At 41.1% G+C, this 25,995-nt stretch overlaps 1 protein-coding gene across 2 annotated transcripts in view; it reads right to left on the bottom strand.

Annotated features, from left to right (window-relative positions):
• The window catches only part of ESRRB (estrogen related receptor beta), a 140,811-nt gene that overhangs the window by 103,618 nt on the left and 11,198 nt on the right, over positions 1–25,995 (bottom strand). The window contains exon 2 of one of the 2 annotated variants that reach the window (XM_085225364.1): positions 19,888–20,055. In XM_085225364.1, the coding sequence (XP_085081490.1) occupies positions 19,888–19,889 (2 nt within the window). In that variant the 5' untranslated portion in view covers positions 19,890–20,055. Of the gene's footprint in view, positions 1–19,887; positions 20,354–25,995 lie in introns of those variants that run through there. The other variant, XM_085225365.1, reaches the window with a different exon arrangement.

The following is a 25,995-nucleotide window of genomic DNA, read 5'->3' as shown; positions in this document are numbered from 1 at the left end:
TGGGGCTTTGTGTCACTCAAAAACAACTCCTGACTGTTTCAATCATTCAGTGATGGGTTCCCAAAGCAGTAGAGAACTCTCCTTGGCTTAAAGCTCAGAATGAAAAACAACTCAGAGGTTAAGGAAACCTCAACTGTTCTCCAAAAGCCCCTCACATTCCTGTGAAAGACTAAAAGGATTGAAGGGATCGTGCTGTTGGGCACATCACTCAGCCAGACTGCACTCCCCTGAAAGTCAGAGAAATCACTTTCCAGAAACACAAACAAGTGAAGAGACCCCTGCATGAAATAATCAAGACTGCAAAAATAGGTTAGTGGAATTAACATTGTGTTAGCAAAAGGCTTTCTAACACTCAGAAATTGTACTGTTGCCCTTTTGGGGTTAGGGTCAGTTTTGATTTGAAGCTTCAATCGAATTCAATTCTTTTGGCCAAGAGGTTTAGGCTATTCAAGATAAATACCAGACCCCTCCCTCACAGATGCATTCCTAGGTAACCCAGGCTTTACTATGGTCATAATCCAGACGAGTTTGTTGTGGCACTCAAGCACAGCAGCTGTACGTAACACCCTTCTTGGAGCAGCAGGCAGAGATCTAAAGTAGTGTCACACACCATGGTTCCATACGCAAACCCGCCTCACTGCAAACAACTCCTTTTCCTTTTTGTTTGTTATGATTAAAAATGCACATCACCCAGAGAGGCCTTGGAGTGGAACCCAGCTGGAAATTGGATCATTAATATTCCTTTTCATGCCCGTTGCTACAATTTCTTACCTCTTCAGAAGCAATTACTAACAATGCAACAATTTAGGGTCTCATACTAACAGTGAACTCAAGACTAAGCTGCCTACTGTTGCTCCAGTTCATTCATCTTTGCCCATATTCTAGCATTCCACCAGTCATATAGCCAGCATGCTGCGTATCAGATACTTTCACCCCTTTCTGCTGCCTGTTCCTAATTTATTTACCAGAAGGTCTTCAGCCTCCTAAAACATCAGGAAGCAAATTCAAGATTATCCTTATTCCTGAGCAACTGGAAACATAAAGAAAGAAGATGATTTGTTCAAAGTCTCTTTTACTGAGTGCTTGGCTCTAATTCCTGGTCACTATGCTTTCCACAACACGAAGGTGCTCTCCAAGAGTTGAAGGAAAAAATAAAAAGGAAGTGCAGGACGCGCCGCACAACTGACAACTAACTCAACAAATGCTGGACAATATTCCATTTTTAGCAAGCAGGGTCATGCATATGACTTCACCTCAACTCTCGTGTGCTGTTTCTGCTGTACCTCATTAACTGGGCAAGCTGTGAGAGATGTGCAATTTTCCCATCACTCCTTCAATGATCCTTAGATGGAAAGGATGCTGTAGGAGGACAGAGAACAAGTGATTGAAATAACAATTGTGCTCACTCACAGTCCCACTTGAACCCTCCTCCCTATGAGGTGTTTACATTACACAGCAAGATGCATAACACAACCAAGATCACAGCACCGAGTATAAGGAATAAAAATAAATCAAGACACACTCTCCTAGGACTCTAGCATCACTGCTGTGGACTGCTCATGCACAGTAGTACAGGGCAGAGGAAGTTTGTTCTTGCTTGACAGCTAAGCTGACATTCCCTTGGCTGCGGGCAGAACAGCCTGCACAAGGATGATCTTGGTCGAGAGGTGGAGAAACCTGCCTGACAGCAACTAGCACAAGGCAGCCAGGAAAACCGCACTGGTCACAAGAATCAGGATGTCACCTGTAAGCTCTGCTCCAAATACCTATTAATCCTCTGGTGTCTCATCCAAATACCTTAGAAACACTTGTCTTCTTGTGAGCACTTTACATCTTAGGTGGCTAAACTTGTCAGGAAATTATTGAAACGCACATCAGGCTGAAGACTTGCACCACGTGCCTTTCCATAATAAAAAAATCCTGCAAATAGCTCCTGAATGGAGTGCTTACCAATACAATGTAGTAGTTTAATGTGAAAGTGCTCCTGTGCACATAAATTTGCATGTTTGATACTTTCACTTTGACATCACTGTTTCTTTTGTTTTATTCATGCCAGAAATAATAATTTTCAGTGAAAAAAAAACCACTGACAATAAAATGCATAGCTACATAACCAGCCACCTTTCTGCAAGAATGTGAATAGTGACAGGTTCAGAGTGATAGGTTCAGTGAATGTACACAGCAGTAACAGCTCCAAGGAATCTGGAAAAGGAGCTGTACTATCAATCAATCAGAGTAGCCAAGACCCTGCCACACCAATAAGGACAAAGAAATAAAAAAGAACAACCAGTGGGTCTGCAAATATGACCGATCTTATCTACTTAAAATAAGTATACATTTCAAAAATAAAAACCTAAACAGTTTACCGTACCACAGCACAGACATTTCCCTTCAAGTTAAGGGGAAGTAACCATCAGCTCTGCCAACTCCCTTCAGCAGCTCCAGCAGCTGCTCACATCAGCCTGGCAGTCTGCTCACGAGGGCAGTGTCTTGTTTGCTGCTGGCAGCCAACAGAGCTCCAGCAAAGTCAAAGCTACAACCTACACGCAGTTGTGTAAATAACTGAAGGTATTTTGAAGAGACAATAGGTAAGAACAAAGCTCTGCCGTAGATTTGCCAGCTCCTGGCTGGGTAGAATAAACACAACATGCAGTCTCTACACAAGGGCTGGTGACGACTTCTGCATCACTGAATGCCACAGACTGCTAGGTGTGGACAGTTGAGTCATTAAGCCTTAACTCAATGCTTCAGAAGCAACTTTTCCTACCCTGACTGAGAGGCAGCCCCAAGTCCTCCTCACCCACAGCCTCAGCCTCCCCAGCAGTCTTGGGACCGAGCGATGCGTCTTTCCAGGTTGCCCTCTCTGTGAGCGCAAGGACAGAGCAAAGGGGTGCACTTAGCAATCTCGCTAGGGAACACTGTCTACCACGCCACGAATTAACATCCTCCTCAAATTATTTAGGGGGGACAGAGGGAAAAATCTCAAATAGTTTCTCCTTTCCTGCCAATTGTTCCCATCCCCACCTCAGTTCTGGCTGGATTCCCCCTTCCCCCTGTCCTCAGCTAGCACCGCCAGGCTCAGTCCTCCTCATCCTAGCCCCCCCTCCCCAAGGACAAGCAAAGTTATTACAATAATGAATTAGCCAGGCTGCTTACTGCTGCCAGTGGCGAAGGCAATTATCCCACTCCACGTCCCCAGCCACCGCTCAGCTCCCTCATAAAGAGAGGCTTTTGGGGCCGCTTTGTGCTTTGATTGGAAATGAAGAGATTGCTAATTAGGGAACCCCTGCTGGGATCGGGCTGGCAGGAACAATGGTGAAATGGACGGAGCACACGTCCATTTAGAGAAGGGGGGGAGAAGAGAGAAATGTGAGCTCCCCTGTAATGTAGTGCATCCTCTGCTCATGTCATAAACAACAGGGCAGACAATTTTATAGAGCTTTTCACCTTTTAAAGCATGCTAATTTGTTTATAGGAAGCAATAACTTGGTGTGTGTTTGCATAGGTCAACGCCTGTAGTTTCTGTGTACAGTATGGATTGATGTATGCATGCACATACACAGCCGTTTCCAGAGAAGCATTTTCTTAAGGAGTGTCTAGACAGCTGTGCATTTCTTGTCGTTTGCTGAGCAGCAAGCATCAATCCTACATTAACAGAGAAAGATGCAGAGACAAGTCCATTGATGAGTATTAGCATAGAATTTAATGCCTGAATTCACAAATAACCAAAGTTGAAAACGACTTGCCAAATTAGTCAGCTCACCTGAGGCTTGCCCAGCACCCGCTTCCATTGCTTTGCCCAAGTACTTTAAATGATAAGTGAACCTCCAGGAGAGAATTTCAACACTAACACGTTTTCTTAAAACTCAGCTTCCACTTAATTCAACTGTGCTAACTGTCCTTGGATTCACAGAAGGCACATTCACCTTTCTTAGCTTACGAATAGCCCACACACAAACTACAAAAGATCTCCCTTGGAGCGCACAGGCATATTTGGACAGCTTCATAAAACAGACTGACAACCCTCATATGAGTAACATACTTGCGTTTTGTGCTCTAGTCACTTTTACCTATTGTCAAACACGAAATCTCTCCCAACAGATCAACATGCAAATCATTCCATTTATAAAATACAGCCTGTCTACAAAAGTAAGCGCCTTATCTTTTTGTGCAAAGTTGATAGAAGGCAGCTGCAACCTATCCTACAATGCTCAGTTAGTTAACTAATTCCATCGGGAAGGACAGGTCCCACGTAAACAGAAAGTATAGTTTTCAACCACACATCTACCTTACCATACACAAAATTTACATACTGTCAATTAGTATTAGGTGACTTATGCTGGGTAAAGCAAATTCCAAATTTTAAACTTGAACTTACATTTCAGAGTTTCCTTGCAGATACTGAAGCATTTGAACTACTGAGGTGTGTTTTTTCCTGAAAATGTTTTCAGCAAAGCACAAGTCCTAACAGAAAGCGAGCACTAAAGAGTGGAAACAAGACTGAGCTGAGAATGACTTTCAAATACATAGAGCATTTCTCCCTGCTGTTTGCTCACCTCTCGTGTTTATATCCTTCAAACAGTTGTAGGTAGTTTTCATGTTTCCTTCTTCGTCATCACTTAGCCAAGCTTCACATATTTAGATCTTTTGATCTTCCCTCATAAAAACAATCCCTCCAGCTCTGTCATCATTTTTGTTGTTCTTCTCTTACTACCTTCCAAGTTTCCTCTGCATTTTTTCTTCTAGTGCCCAGAGCTGAAACTCTCACCAGAATGGTACAGAGCAAGAACACTACCTCACTGCTTTGTGATGTCCTGCTTCCAAACAACACAATCAAGTCTCATACAAATGCCGAAGTATGCAACCGGCCTGCTTTTCCCTCGTGGTCTGTGGTGCTACAGTGCTAGCCCAAATCGGACTTGCCTGTCACCACCATTCCTCCCATTCAGCCCTTTACCACATTCCACTTACCTGAGGAATATTTTCCCTTGAGCAGGTACAGCCTGAAAGGAAAACCTTGCGTCAGAACCACGCTTAAGGTCGCTTCGGTTTGCTGACAGCCCTGTAGTTACCTGCATCACGTACAAAACCTGACCACTTAAAAGCAAGGAAACAACCACCTATGGACATCAAGGGCCAAACTGTAATGTGGCATACAATAGCAGGGCCGGTTAGGTTTCACCACAGCTGTGCTGGTTTACACCAGCTAACAAGCTATTTTCATAAGTATATTTCCAAGTGGCTGTATCACAAACAATTATTCAGATAAAGTACAAAGAAAGGCCTGTTGCAGCTCATTGGCTGCAGTTCTGACACACGAAGCCTCATTACCTTGATTTCATAATCCAAGTATTTTCTTTTTTTAGGATATGGCTATAGTGAATATATTAACAATTCAGTGTATCTACCAACTGGTACTGGAATTCTTTGGTAAAGCATTTGCAGTTCTACTCTTGATCAAAAGACTCTTTTAGAAAAAGAGAAATAAAACTCACAGTAGAATTATGAATATAGAGGCTGCCTATATTTGAGGCTGATGGCTTCATTACTACATCCATTCAGAGGATCTGATTCCAAATAGCTTTAATATCCTAGCAAAGGGGAATGAAAGAAGGTGGTCCTCTCACTGCATTATAGCAAACAGGTAAGGCTCAGTCAAAGGCTGAAAACCTAAAACCCCGCAAGACACAAGCAAATCCATTGCCTGTCAGATTGATCCTCTCATGTTCCTAACAACAGACTACTATTTCTGGTCTTGTGAACTCACTCTCTTTCACAGAGCAACTTGCTTGAAATAAGTCAGTTCTTAATAACCATTCCTGTACAAAGGAAGACAGTATGAACAGAGCAGTACCCAATCCAGGATTTCTTCCTCAAATTCTTCCCAGAGCAACAAAACTACATTCTGCCACAGACAGTAAAAGTAAAGGCCAAAGTCTCTTAGAGCATACTGAGTTTCTTTATCTGAAAGATTTTAGTATAACATTTTCATTATCACAGCAATCAGGTCACCCCCGGTCTTCTCCAAGCTGAAGAAACAAAGCTTTCTCAATCTCTCTGCATAAGCCATGCCCTCGAGTCCTCTCACCATCTCAATTGCCCTTCTTTGGACACATCCTAATATTTTTATATTCTTATGCTATGGAACCCAAAACTGCACCTCAGTACTCAAGGTAAGGCAGCACCAGTGCTGACTATGGTCAGATTATTTCTTTCCACTGGTTATCTACGTGTTGACGCATGTGAATGCACAGCCCTAAATGGGGCGATGATCTGGGTTAAAAATGCCAAAAGGTTAGTTTAATCCAAATTGACCACAAGGAGGACTACTATAGGCTCAGATGCACACGACATATGCTCCCCACATTGCCAATGTACTTTTTTCGCAACTGCTGTATTTACATTTAGGGTCGTTTTCTTTTTTTCAGATGTTTCATTTATGTTTAGGGTATTTTTCTTTGAAAACATCTCCTTCTGTGTAAGTAAATGCTGACATAGTTGAGACAAAATGAGATTGAGAGACATAATTTCTGAATTGAGAAGCATGGTTCTATCAGACCAGGACTTGCTGGAAACAAAAACTATCCAGAGAGAAATCTGAAAAGCATAATACATTTAATTCCAAGAACAGACTGAGGAGTGACAGGATACAACTGTAAGTCTAGGAAAATTTAATAGTGGAGAGTTCTTTAATCTTTCCTTTAAAGGATGTAAGATAAGACTATTCCAGTAATCAAAACTAGACAAATTCTACTTCACAATAAAGAGAACATTTTCATTTTAAAACAAAAGGAACTGGCCAGTTGGACAACCTGCCATGAGGTACTCCAGATAATCACAATGTCTTTCCATAACAGCTGCACATCCCTTTAGAAGATACTGACATTGAGAAGCTACCAAGTCAGTCCAGGAGTTATTAGGTAGGTTTTAATGGCCTGCATTAAGCCTAGTGCATCAAAGTGAGGTGGGTTTGCCTTAAAATATTTTTAGATTTCAGTTATTTACAAGTTTCAATATTTGGGCGCGTTTATCTTGCTTTCTGCATCTGTTTCTATCTGGTGAAATCATTCACTAAGAAGGGTTTTGTGTTGTATCAACTAACCAGAACTTTTTTGTTCTCTGTAAGTTTTAATTAAGAGGAATCATAAATGGTTTTCATAACGCAATTTCTTATATATTAGAGTAATTCTTCTATGAAAAACTACCTATTTTTACCAGAGAGCATGCATCTCATCTACAAGCATGCATAAAGAAATCTGAGAGCCCGATAGCAAGGGCTGCACAGTGCATCAATCCTATACAAGACAATAAATGGTCAGTTGAAAGTGTCTGTGTCTTGATTTTTTTTTTTTTAAGATCTGCTTTAATTTAAAATTTTATTCAAGCTTCACAAAGCAGGATGCCTATAAGAAAAATATATATATATAAGACCAGAACATCAGGGTTATAAAATAATATGAGAGCTGTTTGTCTACCATCCAAGCCCGCTAACATTTGTCTTGCTGTCCAGCTTTGCTTCTACTACTACAATATGTAGTTTTAATACTGGAGCACTGACAGCCTGAAGTCAAGCAATGGATTCTGCTGTAGCAGAAAAATCTGTTTTTCCAGCTTCTCATGTACTCTGAGTAACCAGACACGGTTTTAGTTTTAACAGATAAAACAAATCAGTTATTTAGCTTCAAGTGACTTTAACCATGTGCCATCAGAAGAGACTACATAGTATTGGGGACCATATTTTTTTTATTCTTCTCCATTAAGTTGTGATGTACCATTTTACTGCCTACTGAAGGCCTCTTAAACTCACACACTGCTGTTCTGCAACTGCTCCTTCCAGTTTGTGTCATACCAGGCTGTTCTTAAAAACCACTCACCTTTCCTTTCTACCACATTTCTCAAATCTCAGCATCCAAAACAACACTTGCAAGACTCATTTTTTCCTATTAAAATGTACTGCCCTTGGCTCCTTATAAGTAAAATCTATATTGCTTTTTTTCTTTTCTTTTCTTTTTTTTTCCCCCTCCAAATGGATCACAAAAACCTTTTCAGATTCCACTTTGCCATAAGGGCAACCCAGGACTAACCACGTTCCATCACACACACATGGAAAGTGAGGGAAATTACAAAAGTAAACTGTATTCACTGATCACGTTCTAGAGTTTTCCTATTCCAAAATTAAATTCTTAAATATTCTAGATAAATTCTGTGAAGCATCTTTAAAAAAAAATATATTGCTTTCTGAAACAACTGATGGTAGGAGCAAAAATCCTTGATGAAGTGCTTAATTTTTAAGAAGCCCTGGTTACACTTATTCATCTGAAAAGCTACACTAGCACAGCCTGGGAGAAGAGCCAGCAGCAGCTGCAGGGGCAGTTTGTGGTCTGTTTCAAATACCTGATGGAAGAAGCACTCCCCACACCCCAGCTGATGCAGGCTTCCATTGCAGAGCTTGTCCCAGTGATGCAACCATCAGAGAGGCTGGCCTAGCTCATAGGTGCAGGACTTGTCATGTGGTACTCTCTGGAAAAAAGGCCTTCATCTAGCTGGAATCTCCTCCTTCCCATAAAGAACTGCTACCTGTGAGTAGCCTTGAACCCTGGCCAAAAGACAGGTTTGAAACTCAAAGTGTAAAACCTTTTCAATAGAAACACAATAAAACTTACAGAGTAGTTCAAGAGACTGATGAAAGGTGCCAGCAGGGGAGGGCAAAAGAAACAGAGTTCGGTCAAGGAAACAAGGATTAAGAGACAAGACTTCTGTCTAAAAAGAATTTAAGAGTAGAAACAATAAAAAGAAGAAACTGTGTATCAGGAGAGAAAACTAGAGAGAGAGAGAAAAAAAAAAAAAGAAATTAAGAAATAATTTTAACTGAACAACCAGGAAAATTTCTCTGATAGCAGAAGGGCTTATATGAGCAGTATATGAGTTATATGAGCATATATAACCCATATATGGGTTGTATGAGCAGTAGAAAGGTCACCCAGTGAATGGGCATGGAAGAAAGTTGGGCAAGCAAAGCTAGTCAAACAGAAGAACTGAATAACCTAAGAAACTTTTCCCACCTCTAACTGCTGTGATTAATCATCTTACAATAGCTGAGAAGCTTAGAAGGGGTATACCTACTATCACAAGTTACCTATTGGAAGTGTGCGACCCACATATTTCCCCCAAACAGTAGCACATTACTGACAAAAACAGCTTTGTAAACTCAGAAAAGATTATGGGCTTCTCTCCAAGGAACATTTAAGCATGGGAGTACTTTTTTCTTCCCTAATGATAGGAGAAGGAAGTGAAGGAGGTCAGAGTTCCGTAGACCTCTCTGCACTCCCTGCGGTCTAGTTAAGGAGACTTAAAAGGTTTCACATTAACTGGGGTGATTTTGTCAATTATACACAGTGAGGAAAAAGAGCTCCCATAGTAAGTGTTTCCAGGACAGCTGCACCGTTGGTGAAATACTGCTGCATTCCAGAAATAAACTCCTACAGTCAAATTAGCATCTCAAGTCCTCTCTCTGCAGAAACGTGACTTTACCAAAGTTGCAGCGGTTCCCAGATGAATGGGAAACCAGCAGCATAAATTCCTGCTTGGCTCAGCTTTTAAATAGTAAATGATACAAACATCTTTTTGTACAATAGCAGCTTTCATAGTCACATAATTGCCCCATATTATTGATGGGCTCAAAAAGTAAAATTGGGAATATTGCTGGCTTGGATGGAGAATTAAAACTAGCATCACTCCTCACGACTTCAGGCCTGCTGAGAGTTTTTTTTTTTTAGGTCTGAGCAGTTATCGGGACAGTGCAAGAAGGTTTTGTTTCCAACATGGGTCAGTACCTACCAATGCAAATTACAATACAAACACGTACAAGACAACAATCTACATTTGAAGCAAGACAGAAAGCACTGTTGCCCCTAGCCTGGCCTTTTCTATCTCCCAAAAAGTAATGCAAACCTGCCCTCTCACTACAGAGGTGAATTCTGGGCCATGAAAGTAAATTCGCTCAGACGCCCCAAGGCACTCGCTCATGTTTTGTTGAAGACACACATTAAGCAGCAAAACTACAACACAAAACAGCTTCCAAGCTTACACAGCTTTACAACTACAAGTTTACAGATAGCTGCGCTGGAGAAGACCCATGAAATCTTGGGGAAAAAAAAAAAGCCACAACAACAAACTACAATTTCCAACAGATAATGGCACATTTGTTCAGTGCTTTGGGCTCATAGGGTAGGCTCTGGACAAGAAACAGGCTGATTCATGTGACCACTGAGTGCATTTCATGGTCCTCTTTCTTTTTTTTCCTCACACTGAACCCTCATCTTACAAGGAGAATATCTTGCTCCTTTGACCCAACACATCACCGAACTAAAGCTCAATGGGTGGCTAAATCTTCTGCAGAACTACACATTGCAGAGCAGAGGATGTTATACATGGAAACACCACATGTTATACGTGGAAAAGATCACAGCTGCCGTACAGTCTGCCCTTCTGCAACCATAGAGGCACATGCCTCTTTTCCTTTGGGTCTTTCTCTGCCCAGCAAATTCCAGTGCAAGAACCACCCCATCCAAGGGAAGGAATGCACACCAGTCAAAACCAACACATTCAGGGAGCACTGTCTATGTGGAGCTCAGCCTTCCTCCCTGACTGTATTCTTGTCTTCAATACTGCTTTCTCCACGGCATAGCTTATCTGCCCGAGGAACTTTCACAGCTTTGAGAACATAGCTTATAACAGCAGAAAAACATTTACTGTAAACAAAATATAAATGCTGTGTGTCTGTAATGGGGTGTCACATAAACAAATAATTCAGCCATCTCCACTGAGTGACAACACTGGTTTCACCTGTAAGAGATGTCGTGAAGACAGTCACATGAGGTCAAGTTAAGAAGTCAGCTAGTCCCATATTTCATCTCTGATAGCAACCACTAACATGCTCAAGGAAATACCGTAAGAAATGAGAATACGTTTCCTGCTCTCCACCTTGCTGCATTTCTGTGGCTTAAGCTGTTGCCTCTAGACCATAACATTACTTGTCTCTGATGACAACCACAAATTCCATAAATTCCTTTTCCCAAGTCTATCCATAACTTTGCTACTGAATAACGCAGAGGCGAACAAATCCCACAGTTTAATTCTGGTTATATGAAAAAAATACTTCCCTTGGTTTATCTAAAGTCGGCTCCCTCTGAACTATTTTTTAAGAGAAAATGATGACTATGGTACTGAAAAAAAAAAAGGGAAAGCACACGAGTATAAAGATGCTGTGAACAGGTAGCAAAGCTCTCCTAGCTAAGAAAGAGAGGTGTTAATTTTGCAAAGCAAAGAATTAGATAGGTCTTGCACAGTGACATAAAGGAGTATATTTTATCTTCTACTCAAGTGCACAGTAAGTAAAGTCATCTGCATATAAAATAAGCCATGCTTGTGTTAACACATTACCATTAATTCCTATTTTAGTTACTCTCGTCTTTCTTATAGTCACAGACATAATAACCAGCTATACTTCCAGCCATCTCGTCTTGAAGAGAACTGCAAGGTCTCTAGGACAAAAGCTGTCTCACATCTCAATGCAGCAGGCCCAAGAGTAGGGACTGTGTCATCATACAAGCAACAAGGGCAAAATGGAAGGAACAGCCAAAGCTGCCAGCACTTGTAGCCACAGTCTGAGAGCTAGTTAAAAAGAAGTGGAGCAGTCACAGCATGAGATTTATTAAGTAGTAGATAATAATTTTACATTACATAATACACAGTACTGTAAGTCTCAAACGTTCAACTACTGATCAAGTCCCAAAATAAACATAATTATATTCTGTATTATACGTACATTGGTGTTATTCTTATCTCCCACTGTTTTTTTTCTTTTTAAGCAGTTGGCTTTGCTTTTTAGTTGTTCACTGAAACCTTGTGGTCCAGACACTTTTTTTCCTTTTAAAATAAAATTGCAATTTTTCTCATCATTTACTTTCACTTGGTGGAGTTGTCAAGTAAAATTTCAAGTGCAGCAATGAAGTTGTTGGCAGGATCAAAGATGAACTATAGAAATGATATATAGGGTAATTAAATGGCTCTAAGTTATTTGCGTATCTCTATATATAAACTGTCCTGACTTAATAAAGAAGCATTTCACAGTAGTTTTTTTGGCTCTCTTGGCTTTCTGCAAGACTCTGCAATGGGCTCCAAATGGTCCCAAGCTTTCCTGGCCCTCTGTCCCGGCTATAGAGGCTATCACCCTCCACCTGAAACTCCTCATAACACAACAGCACACGCAGAAAAATGAAAGGGTGCAAAGCACGTGAATGCAAAGCAAAAAGAAAAGGAGATACAGTACACGATGAGCAAACTACTCCTTTACTTCTGCAGATCTGAGTCCAAGTCAGTAGTCATCAGCAATGGCCTAGTTAAAGCCATAAGCCAAGCCCGTCTTGCAAGCTGCCTGCAACTGGTGCCTCAGGGCAACAGCATGAAGGCTTCCCCAACCCACTATGCTGCAAAGACAGCTGTGAGTTCCAGAAATAGGCAGGAGAGTGTTCCCCCAAGCCACATCATGCCCATGGTCACATAAGCACCCAAGAGATGTTCAAGGCTACCACTCTGCATGCTCTGCTCTTCAAACACCTCATTCATGCATCTGCAGACTCCAATGTGCCCAGGAAGGGAATGGAAAAGAATGGGAGAGATGTGATACAGGCTGTTACTTCACAAAATGCCACTACAGACAAAGATTAGGAAAAAAACTCTCAAAAAACACCATTCACAGCCAACTGCCATTACCAACTATAAGCCAGTGACACTTGTGCATGTGCAGGGAGGCTGCTCACCCACCTCCTTGTGAGCAGATATACAAGTGGTAAACTCAACACATGTCTAGCACAGGGTTTTTCTGGAATGAGTTGGCAACAGAACAGCTCCACCCTCACACTATTCTAGGTAAACAGAGGATGTTGCTGGTACAAAGTGCCTCAAAGTGGCAGAAACAGCATTATCGCTTCAGGGCTGTTTCCTGAAGAATCAATAAGCCAAGACAGTCAATTCTTCTGGCTAGTCCTTATTTCCCAGAAGCCTTGGCTCTCAGCCCCTATAATTTCACCTTTCATAAACAAGCCAGCAGCACCAGTAATTCCATCCTCCTTAAACACACATTACACTAGCTCACATGCCAGAAGAGACTACTGAGCTGGAAATAACGTAGCCAGGTTAGCACAGTATTGCAGCGAGGCACGACCCATTACTACAGCAAAGCAACCACATCTCTATATATTGCCCTTCGAGCACCTATATGTATTCTTGCATCCAATTTCTTTTTATGGGACAGATTATCCCAAAAAAATCATAGCTCTAGCTCTCTGCCCCTCACAACTTCTCTGTGCAGGGAGTACAAGGCATCTGCAGAGCAGAGCACCCCCTCACAGCTGGGAGCAGTAGATAGCACTGACAGTCATTGCAGTCCCCGGAGCCCACAGAGAAAAGTGAAGTTTAATCCTATATAGCACAAAGAGAGCAAAAGGGGTGGGGAGAAGGGTCAGGAAGAATAGAAAAATCTTGTTGTTATATGCACTGCAAAAAAGAGAATGAAGGTTACTGGAGGCAAAACACTGGACTGTACTAGGAGTCTGCGGTAACACAAAGCATTTTGCTGTGGTCATGCAACTCTCCATGAGCCACAGAGAACAGGCAAGCAGGAACTCCATCTAAGACGTGCAAAACACATCATCACATCAGTGAAGTGACTCACCTTAGGCTAAACAGGGTGTCTGTATCAGAGCCAGAATTAAAAAACAACAGTGAAACAAATCACTCTGTACAAAGATTGCCTATGAATACATTTAAGCTGTGCATCTAAAAAGCAGGGGAGCTTTGGATAGGCTCCTAGAAAGACTTTAGGGATAAGTGTTAGAGAGGATGCTCATGCAAGGAACCCTTTCCTAGATTTTGTTTTGTACACAAAAGGCACCTCTACCCAAAGACAGTATCAGCCAATGGCTATAACTTGAGTGCTGGACTGCTCTCAGTGCTAGTCTGTGGGTTCAAGAAGCACAACTCAGAAATCGCATTCATTCGAGCTCTCTGCCAATCTACTTGAGTCCACATTGCCCACAGAGAAAGGTTGAAAACCCCTTGCTAGGCCATGGAGACATAATGCATCAGGGAAGAGCTTCCTTCCTAAAGAGAAGCAGAAGAAAGAGCTGCTGATGAGCACAACTGCAATTCCTGCACGCCCAGGAGACCCATGGGGAAAGAAAGGCCTGAGGATGGAGAGTAAAGCAAACAAAAAGAAAGCAGTCTGGAAGGCCTGGCAGCAGGCATGCCCTCTCTTCTACCCAAAGTCACACTCCAGGCCTTGTGAACTTTGGGAGGACGTCACTGAAATGCCTGCACTTTTGTACATGGCTACTGGCCATTTGCTGAGACTTACTACAAAGAGGTGATCACGGGAGCCTAGAGAAACAAGAACTTCTGGAGTGCATTTCCTGCTGATCCAGCAAATACAATTATAAAGAGATAGAGAATCCATTCTAGGAGAAGCATGAAACTCTTGTGAGCAGGATCATTCACATCTCACATGGTAGAGGGAAAGGAAAGGGCAGCAACCCCTTAATGAATAAAAATAGCTACTTATGCTTCCCTCTCATACATGTGAGATTCAGGCTTTGTAGCTGGGCATATGCTTTCCAGTATTCAAATAACATTTAGTTATATCCCATTAAAAAGGGTAATTCCCCCCAAGGAAGCAACCCTTTTTTTCCCCTCAGAGTCTTTCAAGTATCCTGAGACTTTTAAAATGCCATTACTTTCAAGTAATTGTGGAAACTAAACTGTATTCTAAGAGTTAAAGAATCACATTTCCTTCCCTGAAATTCCTACACTACTATAAAATCTTTTTTTTTTTTTTTTTTTTTTTTGAGTAATTGTGGCAAACAAGGACAAGAACACAGTTCTGTGTAGCTTGTGGAAGATTGAAAATCAGATTTCAGCTTCCCACTTTTTCATAAACTATATATATGGCAGGCAAAGTTGCACTGAAATGTATCTACCTTCAGGGTAAACAGCAGCAGGTCATTCATAGGATTCAGCATAACACTGGAAAGAACAAAAAAGAGAAGGAAGATTATTTTGCCTAAAAGTTCAACAGGGGAAATGTAAGTATACACTGCCGACCATATGGCCACAGCAGAACAGAGCAGGAGAGGTAAAGGCTCAGTAAAACAGAAAAGAAGGAGAGCAAGGTAGGAAAAAATGTTACTCAGTGTTCAGCTTGGCCACAGAAAGTCACGTCTCAAAGCAATCTGCTGTGGGTGCCAGTTATTAGATGGAAAGAACACAGTTATTATGTATTTTAAATGCATTTAATAAAGTAGACTCCGGCTGATGGTGCTCTCCTCAGCAGGTCCAGGCACAGAACACAGAGAGAAGCAGGCCTCAGGCATTTACATCAGGTCACAGTTTTAAATAATTTTTAAACTAGGGCAAGGTGCCAATTCTTACCTCAAGGTGCTGCACCCAAATAGACATGTCAGCAAAAACAGGAAGTTCAGTATATTGAGAATAACCATCAATACAAGTGGCTCCAGACCCAGAGTAACATTTTTTCAGTCAGTGCTTACCACCTCTGAGAAATAGACCTGGAGCTTCATCTCAGCAGGAGTCACCAGGATCAAATTAAGATTAATGTGAAGGACAACTCCACTGAATTTTAGTTTTACTAGGAGTACGTTAGCCTTTTACCTGCTTGTCTTACCCAAACTGGAAGACATTATTGATGACTTATACCAACTGCTTTTAAAAACAAAACAACAACAACAAAAAAAAAACCCAAACCTAGCAAAGTGGGGTAACTCCTTGTTACCAGCACAGTAACCCCCTGTTCTCAATCTACACACCTGTGTCAGTGATTTGCAGTCAGTCTGCCATGAGCAAACCTGCCACTGGGGATTTATACAAGTTGTTCTCTGTAGACCTTAGAGTACTTTTGATGCCAGCCATATATCATTTTACAGGCAGGAAAACTGAGGCACATGGAGGCACGACATGACCATGTCAGTCAGAAGATTGTTGGTCTCTATCTCTTAACACACTACTTAGCAACACTGTACCTCTACTCACTGCAGGCAGGCAGGACCACTCTTTTTCAGCAACAGCAGGATCTACCCAAGCATTTAAGATGTACTCATCACAAAAATAATCAGACATTAATTTGATTAATCATTCCTGTGACAGAGAACCCAGTTCTCCACCTAAACTGCTTGACCCAAGACTCCAGCTAATCTGAAGCGCAGCAAAAAAAAAGCCTCGATAGGTATCAGCCTACTAAACAGAAGTGGAACAATTAGGTATTGACCCACACACACCTCTTTTTTTTCTTCAAGCAAAAATTACCCAAGGGTTAAAGAGAACCAAAAATGTAACTCATTAAAATTTTAAATCAGGTCTTCAAGTAATAATAAAAACTAAGCCCACCCTCCAGTTCTTCCCATTTAGAAGAGTATTTATTTGGAGTTCCTACTAGACTACAGCATGCACTGCATGTATCCTGCTTTGCTAAAGGAGAGTCTTTCTGAAGCATCACTTGACTTTGTTTTAAATATCTCACTACAGTTTCCATTTTAGCTCTCTGAGATGATTATTTTTTCTAACCAAACTGAAGTTATACAGCAGTTGAAAATGCTGATGGCTTAACTGGTTTCCTTCCCCCCCGCCCCTCCACAGCAGCCCTGAGGGGTTTTAACTCTTTCTGTAGCACTGAAATCCTGCTTTTGGAGTTCAATGTTTAACTCGCGCTGGGAGACTCATAAATATTCGGAGTCACTCTCTCCCTCTCTGTTTGATTAGGAAATGAGCCTTTAACTCAATGTAATCCCCAAGCCATTAACAAAAAAGCCCTCAACAGCTCCACTATTAGAATTTCACTCCTAACCCACAGAGGATTGAATTAGATTAACATAACTACCCGCAATCTGAGTTTATTTTCTGTGCCAGATAGAAATGTGTCTTCAGGAAAGGAAAAGAAGAGAGGCAGCGAGCAGGTATAGCATAATGAAATGTAAAAATATATGAGAAATAGATGGACAGATGTACAGGTGAAATGATAAAAGAGGTAAGAGATAGCACGAGCGAGAGATAGCTACACAATCTTTAGTAACCAGCTGCTGGCTTTGGGGGGTTTATTCAAAAGGCCCCTCCAAAAAACCCCACAGAATTGTTTCAAGAAGAGTATTTTTTCCTGTTGGTGTTTACTCCATATTCTCAGGGACTTACAGTGAGACACTGCGGCGCACTGCACTCCAGACACCTGAGCAGAAGATTTGGCACAGGTTATATTTATAATTCTCAGGAGGTGTCATACTCAGCAATGGGAGGAGGGGCACAAAAAAGAGAATCTGCATGTCAATCATTACTTTGCTGTCAAGGAAACAAACAAACTAGGATGAGCTAAAAAAGATGATTTTTCATTCCTCAAAAAATAAATAAATCAAGCAACAGCTCTGTGACAAACTACTCGAAGTCAGTCACTTCGGAGGTTCACAGGTGCTCAGTCCACGTTAAATGAATTGCTAGTGAGACAGAAACTAAGTAACAAAGACTTCTCCACACATCATACATCAAAGTCTCTCTAACTCTCTCCCCACCCCCAAATAACAGCAAGCCCATAAGCTATTAACTGGTACACCATAAAGCAGGAGATGCTTGGTGATTTTTTCCTATATGCAATAACAAAATGCAGCAGGTTGAGCGGGGGAAGAGACACACGTGATTAAAAGCAAAAGATAAAGTCCAGCAGTTAAGTGGACGCAACTATGGAATAGTTCAAAAAATTAAGATTAAACATTTTCTAAATTTATGCTCAGAAGACTTCTAGAGGAATGCTTGCATTTCCACAAATCTGTGTATTAAGATATAATAACTGCAGTAATTCCTGAGCACAGTCATGCTGATGTTTCTGTATGTACAAGAAGGAAACAGATTTGATTTTTATTTTTCAAGTGATGTTGCTTGATTTTCAATTTTTAGGAGGGCTTCAGACCAGTTATACCATGGATTCCTTATTACTTACAGAGTCGGTGATTTAATTTCTTTAACACCTTTCAGGAAAATCTGCTCTCCTTCTATAAAACAGTGATGTCGCATTGTCACAGGCTGAGAATAAATGTAATCTTGTGCCAAAACAAACAGAACTTAAATAATTTAAATATACTCATTTTTAAGTAAAGCAAAAAGCCTTAATATGCAAAAGGAAGCTTTCTGTGATGAGAACAGTCAGGCTGACGATTCTGTTTTACTTTGGGGGAAGGGAGCTTCAGAGCAAGCAGAGTATTGTAATAGTCATTTTGAACACTACTGGAGTATAAAAATTCGCAGTGTTTATTGATACTGTCCTAAAAGCCTTCCTCATATCTAGAATTGTAACTGAAAGAGGAAATATTTATATCCGTGACTGAAAACTTAGTAAGAATTACGGGGTTCTGTTTGTCCCTTGCACTGAAGCCATAAACTTAGAGAATTCTGACACATCCATCTAAGAAAGACAAAATGAAGAGCCAACCAACAGCCTATTTGCCACATTTCTATGGTTAGTCCAAGCAATTCAGCTATCACCTATTCCCTCGGACTGTGAGACAGCTCTGGATTTATTATTCTGTGCTTATTAGACACTTGTTCTATCCAAATTAAATACAGCTTCATTTTTCTTCTTATTGCTTTCAAAAATGATAAATTGGGGGGGGGGGGAGGTGGGGAGAGAAGGGGGCAAAAAGTTTTTATAGTATATATCTCATACATAATTTAAACTGAAAAACTTAACATACCAAAATTAAAAACTGTAATACTTGTGTTTTGGGAGTCAGACATTACAAATATGAGAAATAGAGGAATTTTTTTCTGTGCTTAAAAATAAATATAAAAACTAAATCCTGTAAAAGATGCAATCCAAATCTCTGAGGTCAAAATACAAAGTAAGAAAAACCTCCTTGACTTCCAGCATTTTGACAAAAAATTATGCTAAAAGCAATTAAAAAAACAGTTTAAATAATTATTTTCCTTCCAGTTTTCATTCTCTTTATAACAGAAGTTAAAAAAAAAAAATCTACCATTGTTAAAACCATTTTGCATTTGGGCAGCTTTAAAGCACACAATTAACTGGCAATCAGAGGCTAAGTTATTTCTCTGACTGCCCCTGTGCTGAGTTTACAAAGACTTGCATCCCTTTTGTCATTGAAGAGGCTTCTGTTTCTTTGGGACACTGAAAATTAGAGAAACATCAACTGCTCAATGACAAAGACATTCAGTAAAGGCAAACTTCATTTCTCTCTTAAGAGAAGGTTTGATATGAAGTTGTTTTTTGTTTTTGTTTTGTTATTTTTTTTTTTTTTTAATAAAGTTGAGGAAAGGGTGTCACTTGGTTCTTTTAAGACAAGACTGTTGAAGTTTCCAGGTTTGCCTTTACCAGCACGGGATAAACAGCACCTGTCCTTGGTAAGCCCTTAAACAGAGCTACATTATACATTGACCTTTTTGGAACGCCAGCAAACCTGACCATTTCTATTCCCAAAACATAACTGTTCCTCTCAAACTTTCACTTGCTTATTTCCAGAGGAAAAAGCAACTCCTGAATAGTGAGACTGCCTGATTTCTATGAAGTTCTCAAACCAACTCCTATCCTTGTGGGTCATGCTGACCTTCCTTTGACAGTGTGAAAGTAGATATATAGATATATAGATATATATAACCTTTAACTATATTGGGATGCTGCTGTAATTTTTAGCCCAGATAAAAAGATTGGTGCACAGCAACATTCGGATAAATTAAAAAACAAACAAACAAACAAATAAACCCCCTAAAAACAGCAAACAGCTCCATAAATGCAATAAAAGGTAGAAGTTCGGTACTTACATGCTGCAGGCTGAGAGATGAAGCTCGAAGCTGGAGTAGAATTTCCCTTGCCCTCAGGTGTTTCTAATTGCTGATTAAATATCTTTTGGTTCCGCCTGCACCAGCCGACAGTCCCCTCTGCGTCTCTGCCTCTCTTTGTGACTAGGACACAGTACTCCGAGTCCCAACCTATAAATAGATCCCAGCTCTGTGATTGATATAACAGGCAGCTGACAAAAAAAAAAAAAAAAAAAAAAAAAAAAGGAAAGAAATAACCAGGTCTTAAGCAAAGCAGAAGCTGGGCTTTTAACTCTGCGCTGTGCCCAGGGAGGAGTCCCCCACAGTCACCCGTGGGCATCAGAAAGAAAAAGTGCAAGGCAATTACTTTCCCAGCAGCATTACAGCAACTTGAGGCATGTAAAGCGAGCGAACAAAATTCAGTGCACAAAGAAGAAGAGGAAAAGCACAACTGGCAGACTGCATCCAACTCTTCCGCAATTTAACAGAAATAAATATCATTTTGAAAACATGTTAGGGATTCTGACAAAATGAAAGAGAAGTTCAGAGTTGAGCTCTGGGGTTTGGTCCAGGCATGTCTGTATTTCTGCTGCAGAATAAACAGAGTAGCGGGCAGAGCAGCAGTTTAACAGTTTGACTGTCCATTTTAGGTCTCAGCCCACAGAAACTGGTTCTTGAGGCTGTTCCTGAAAACAAAACAGAGGGCACTGATGATGCATTGCCCATTGGCTCAGTAGAAGCTGCTGAACTCTCAGGGGCCAAACCATCGCTTGCAATCACATCCTTGACTGCCAGGAAAAAACTCCTAACAAGTTACAGGTATCATCACAGCTCTTTTGCAGAGGCTAAGCTGGGAACCCACAATCCGGGCAATAACTTGACAGAAAGCACCAGGAGTGCTTCTGCCTTGGGCCCATTAATGGGTAGCATTAACAGTCCTGGATTTTTCCATATCTACATTCTACAGGTTCTTCTGATTGTTCAGTCCACCAGACAGGCCAAAAGCTGATCCAAGAGGTAGCTGGTCCTCCAAGCTCCCAGGTACTCACAGACCCAGCAGAACCTTACCAGCTAAGCAGTTTCACATTAAACAGGCTCAAAGGCTGGGCAGCTCCAGACAAACACTAGCGGAAGAGTGGGAAAGAAGAGGAGAACAGCAGGCAGAGAACAAAAGCTGGTTTGCCTCCACACTGCTACCTATGGCAGTATCTCCTACTAAAACCCCAGCACCATGCTCAGCTCTGCAGGGAAATGCACTACAGCAGAGTACCAGATACACCAACCTTTATTTTCAACACATTGTTAGTGCTGAGATGGTAAATCAATGCTGAACTCATAAAAAGCAGGATAAAATCCCCAGGAATTAAGCCCACACTGAACTCTATGGTTCTCTGGCTCAGTGGCTAACAGTACCTGAACTATTCAAGCTAGTTTAGGCATGTCTACATCGTGCTGCTGCTGCTGCTCTCACTGGAGTAAAGCAGTCAACAGGGGCAGCTATCCGAAAGTCACCCAAGGACTCACCACTCATAGCCAAGGTCTCAGATCAATGCAGCTATTGATTATTTGGGAATATAAAAGTAATTTTTTCATTTTGGGACAAATCCTGCTGCATGCATAATTCAGCCCGTGTCAATACGCTTAGTGTCTGAGCTGATAGGATTAGCCAATGTGCTTTTCCAAAAAACCCAAACCCATCTTCCAACAAGACAGGGATCTGGTGAAGCACTGGAAAAAAAGACGTTTTCCTCAGCTGAGCATCCGCACTATGCAAAGTTTCATTTATCGCTTTACTACTGCTTCACATGCTCCGGCTTTAATAAAATAGCGGTAACAATATTTAATAGCGCACTTTAGGGCATGAATCTATAGATGAGGACGTACAAATGAATGCAGGGAAAAAAGAAGTATCTGATAGGCTGAGCTCTGGTGTGGAAACACAACCCCTTTCCTGCCAGACTGTGGTCCTTCACTACCAGAACAATCCATCGCAGGTAAAAATTAATGTGACCAAAGATTTTTCATTTCAGCCCTCTCATTTAGTCTGTGTAGCAGGTGATGTTTTGGTCTTTAATATTCAGAGCCATACAGCATGTTACACTTCCCACTGCCATCAGAAGGAATTTTAGGATAATCAGACTGAGGTACAACAGACGAAGGTCCCAAAACAGGGCACCTAAATCCAGCAGTCACTTCTGGATAATTCAGCTTTAGTAACGTCAGTTGTATAGGCCCTAAAAACGTTACCTGCCAAACTGTTTTTTGGCATTCTATATTGCTGGCATCTAAAGATCCCCACATATTACTCTTCCAAGCCCTATTTCATGAGAACAGTTTCATCTGTGCTCCATTTCCCTGCCATGGGTCAAACTGAATCCCAAGGAAACCCCATGCCTGTGTGCTGGACACATCTCACACAGGTTGCCAGGAAGCTCTATTCAGTTCTCAGGCCCAGGTTAGCACTTATCATTGGCACCCCATACTCACAGCAGAGCAAAAGTGAACACAAATTAATTCCCATCCTTTTGCTTTCCATGTGGAAAATGAAGGGATGAGAATTTGCCAGCATGAAAAACTTAGCTAATATGGATGATCCTTGAATGGAGGCAGCATTCCTCCATCCTCCCTGCCTTTAGGCACCAGGATATTTGACCTCAATGGGGTACCTGGAAGTTCAGAGATGGTCTCTCTCTAAATAAAACCTCTTACACAGTCTTCTGCCCCCCACTGCCATCACCTCCTGTGCACAAATTTCTCCTCAGCCCAGCCACAATCAAGACAAGGTGAGGCATGGAAAGAAACCAATGGTAGAGACCATGAAACAGGATACCCACTTCAAAATACAGCAAAAAGGGAGCCAGAAGATTTCAAGAGCACCCTCAGATACACTAAAACAACAACAACGAAAAAGATTAACATCAGGGACTTGCAGACTATATTAAAGGATCAACTCTTCCCTTGAGGCACCCAGGTAGAAGACATCGTAAAATGCAAACACAGCTTTACAGTCTTTTCTACGGTTGTTTGGAGAGGTTTTTAAAATGCTTCTTGCCAGGGCTACTTTCCTCATAAGCCTGAATTTCAGCCTCAGGTTCCAAAGTGTGTGTAACTAGCAGAACTAAAATTTCAGTACTCCATTTTCTTCGAACATAAGCAGTTTAAGGCTTGCTTGTGTCAATCTGAGCAGAATTTGCTCAGCTACTTTTATGCCATTGCAGAATGCAAAATACACTTTCTTCCAGATGGTAGAAACAAGCAAAAATTCACAGCTACCCTTTTTGGACACAGACACAGCAAAAACAGTTCAAGTTTGAAAATACTGGCCCTATCAGTGAAATCTTCCAATTCCTCCCACTCGCACATGAAACCATGCTGACAATTTTTGTCCCATGTGCCGTGAGCCTCAGGATGCTTCAGTGCACATCGGATTTCTGTGACATAATTTTAGAGCTTAGAACCACCGCTGCTTTTGTACCAGGAAAAACTAGTATGAATAAAAGTTTTACAAGAAACAAACAGCTCTGCAATTCCAAAGTTTAACCACAACAAAAAACAACTGTAAAGTCCAATAAGAAGTTTCACTGTCAGAGTTTCCCTACCCTGTGTGTCTCACAACCCCAGTATTCCAGGATAGCCATGATACAACTCTCCTTAGTGAGATGGGAATTTTACTGATTTGAAACAGTAAAGACCAAAACAGATTCAATAAAATAACTCTTAAAACACAGAGGAAATTAAAGTCAAAAAGCCTTCTTTCAAGACTGAACGTAGAAAAAAAGAATAAATCAGGCATAAGTTGCATATAAAAGGAAAAGTGTGAGTAGCAACATTCTCCAAATGCTTGGCACACATAGTATTACTCTTAGATCTGACTTAACAGATAGATAAATATACTCTACATTTTGATACAAGTACTTTGAAAAACAGCAAATGCTCAAGAGGAAACAGCTGATATTATCACTAAGAATTTTAATTCCTTATTCAATTTCAGTACTGCAAACTTCATATACATCAGCATACTTTGTGCAACCAATATCCTTAGCAGGATATTTTTTGGCACATGCTGAACCCAAGGTCCATACTTCTGTGTCCAGATCTTTCATGTGTGATCCAGTACAGTGCTTTCCATGCTTTGTCAAGTCTGTGTTATCACCTGGATAGGTCATACTGATTTGTTAATGTAACTACTACAAACACTCTTAGGTTTTTTGTTTGTTTGTTTGTTTTTTAACTCTTATACATGTTATTAAGTTGTAGGAATGTGAAAGTGACTAAAATTTTCATGGAAGCTCCCTACCAGATTTAGTCATTTCTGCTAATTCCACCTTACAGGTACCTGCCAGCAAGAAATTAGAACTCCAAAAAGCTCTGTGGCAGAAGGGAACCTATCACAACTTATTACATTGCTTCAAGCAAAGCACATCAGGTTAGGACTCCACAACTTTTCTGGATTGAGAAGCACAAATCTATTCTTCCACCTCCAGAGCTGAGAGCAGATAAAATCTTCACCTGGCATAGCTATTTGCAGAGTGAGGCTGCTGAGAGGCACCGTTTGTGGCTACTCAGAAGAAGTTATAACCATTGTCTTTAACAAGAACAAGTCCAGAAAAATGCTACTCCGCCTTGTTTTTTCTGAGTCCACCAGTAATAACAACAAACTAATAAAGAATGGCTTGGCCTGAACAAGAAGACACAACATATATCAGAGTACATTCAGAGAATATCTGGAGCAAGCATTCAGTTCTACACACAGAGAAATAAAACCTGCCTGGATTTAACTAAATTCTGCCAGCACTGGAATAATTGTATACCAGAGTACATTTAAACACACAGCCTTTGCCAATCTATTGCACACAGTATGACTCCCCCTTCTACCCTTACCTCAATTAGATCCCTCCTAAACTTCCACCTAAAAAGGCTTCTGTGTTTACACTCTGCAAAATACACTGAAAAAAGACAACTCTTATAGAGGTACTCTGCTTAAATTGGTGCAACCATGATACTCTCTCTCTGGAAACCACCACCAACTTCTTCCAATTGCACGCTGCAACACGTTTCACTAACGTGGGGCTGTCAATTCCATCACTTGAGGCAGGTGCCTTTCACGCTTTTGACTTGCACGGATGCTTTGCAGAAACTCATTGCTGTTGTTGTACCACTTGTTTAGGACCTTGTTTAGCAGCAGCAAGCCCACACCTGTGCTGGCAGGGCATTAGCTGCGCACTCGAACTCAAAGCAGCCCGCAGCCTAGTAAGGTCGACTTCGGGCAAGAGATACTGTTTCATGTTCTCAGTGACCTTGACCACAGTGGAGAGGCAGAAGAAGCACAGTAGTAGTATAGCAAGTAACTATCGGAATAAAGCTAATAGCAATTCTGATACATCTGGAGGACAGCATGAGATTAAAATCACTAGGGTGCCTGATCGGAAAGATGAGGACTGCCAGAAACAGGTTCCCCTTGGGTTTTTGTTTTCTTCTTGCTTTGTTTTTAATTTAGATTTCTCCAGAGAATTTCTACAAAACCAAAACAACTGCATTATAACCACAGACAGGCCTAACTATAATGTCTGGCTCCAGATCTAAACTCCTTACAGCCAGACTGTTAGCTCAGCTCCCTGAAAAAAAAAAAAATCACTGCCATTTTCCAAAGGTATGGGTGAGGGTGGGGGTGTTTATTGCTGCTCCCTCTTTCCCTTCCCAAGGAGAAGCCTTGCACACTTTGATTGTACGCTTTGCTCAATAAAAAGATAGTTATAAACATATAAATAAATAAATAAACAAGAAATCAAGGCAAATAACTAATTAAGTTCTTAAAGCAAAGAGAAGGTTCCTTGGCTATAGAAATTCAAATGAAGAAAAGGTCTTCCTAGGAGAAGCGCTTCAGTTGCAAGCTGAAGTCCTTCAAGGCTGCTCACCCACCTCCAACCACACAGAGGACAACACCAGATGGTGGGCACAACCCAGGTGGGACTGCCAAGTAAAGCCAAGCTCGTTAGTCAGCAAAGAAATAAAGGGAAATTCTGAATCAGATCCCTCCTGAGCCTTCTCTGAATCACCAACCTGCCTGATTTCTGAGTTGGGTCATGTCTGAAAAGTCCCTACCCAAAGCTG

The sequence above is a fragment of the Meleagris gallopavo genome, chromosome 5, assembly GCF_905368555.1.
Source record: "Meleagris gallopavo chromosome 5, MGAL_WU_HG_1.1, whole genome shotgun sequence".
Lineage (NCBI taxonomy): Eukaryota > Metazoa > Chordata > Aves > Galliformes > Phasianidae > Meleagris > Meleagris gallopavo.
The sequence above is the reverse complement of the archived record's forward strand: the minus strand, read 5'-3'. Positions and strand labels throughout refer to the sequence as shown.